Genomic DNA, 1,232 nt, shown 5'->3' with positions numbered 1-1,232 from the left:
CTATCCACTCAACAATTTTTTCTTGCGGAGTGTCACTTGTACTTGTATTGAATTTTATATATTCGTTATATGCAGATGTGCTGTAGTTGTGTTGGAAAGCTGCCATTGTAGAATATGCAATTATATTCGACATTGATATTTATGTTGGCACGTATGAGCATCTGGCCTAAACGTGCTCGAATTTATGTATCGTTTCTCTCTGCAGGTATTTTTCCATTGTATTATTGTTTTATTATCAAAATAGCCGATGTTTATTCGTTGCCACGATTTTTACCCGTGGTACGACCTCGGTCGGAACATGGAAGGTTAGATGTTTCTAGTCTATCTCTATCGGCGTCCATGACTGCCCATCTACAAGAGAGCTGCTGTTACGATTTTGCCGCGTAGCTTTGCGCGCCGGGTAGTCTGAGATCCATGTCCATTTTTTAGGCATACACCACCCATTAACTTTTGATTTGTTTGCATATCAGTACGCTGTGTTCACAGAGACATCGCATATAGTTGTTTTTGTATGCGTATGCTCACGAACAACAGACCTGTATCTAAATTTATGAGATATGGATAGTTGGTCCCATTTACGCACCGTTCCATATCATGGCAGTTTTCGTTCATCTGTATCATCATGCATTTAGCGCGCAAGGTATGGGACGATAGTTGCAATACACACACGTGTAGATAAATAGTCCTTTATTCGATATCACCAGATGGTATCGTGCGCATGTGCTTGTTCTTGTGCTTGTGCTTGTGCTGGCGCTTGTGCTTGTGCTTGTGCTTGTTCTTGTGCTTGTGCTTGTTCTTGTGTATGTGCGTGTGCTTGCACAGAATCTAAAACAACCTGTATATTGTATCCAACCTCACCCTAGTTCTAACACGCACACGCCTGTCCCAAACAGGTCGAGTATGCCTTCAAGGCCATCAATTCGGGCCAACTCACATCGATAGGAATCCGCGGAAAGGACAGCTGCTGTGTGGTGACGCAAAAGAAGATTCCCGATAAGCTGATAGACCCCGCATCAGTCACTAACATGTACTCCATCTCAAAGAATGTGGGCTGCGTTATGACCGGTATTGCAGCGGACTCGAGAGCGCAGGTGCAAAGGGCTCGGTGAGTGCAGAACCGTGTTGTGTGTATAAATCATTTTGCATGTGTGCCACCTTAGATATATGTATATATCGTGCAATACACATATACCTATACTGTATTGACACACACACACACACACACACACACA

The 1,232-nt window shown here is 43.3% G+C and overlaps 1 protein-coding gene across 1 annotated transcript; it reads left to right on the top strand.

The window, feature by feature from the left end:
- Positions 1-890: 890 nt before the first annotated feature.
- Positions 891-1,109, top strand: SARC_16590 (hypothetical protein; the record flags this gene model as incomplete). The annotated part of the gene is made up of 1 exon (XM_014289305.1): positions 891-1,109. A coding segment is annotated over one exon (219 nt), but the record flags the coding sequence as incomplete, so codon positions are not given.
- Positions 1,110-1,232: the final 123 nt, after the last annotated feature.

The sequence above is a fragment of the Sphaeroforma arctica genome (assembly GCF_001186125.1).
Source record: "Sphaeroforma arctica JP610 unplaced genomic scaffold supercont1.8447, whole genome shotgun sequence".
Taxonomy (NCBI): domain Eukaryota; class Ichthyosporea; order Ichthyophonida; genus Sphaeroforma; species Sphaeroforma arctica.
The sequence above is the reverse complement of the archived record's forward strand: the minus strand, read 5'-3'. Positions and strand labels throughout refer to the sequence as shown.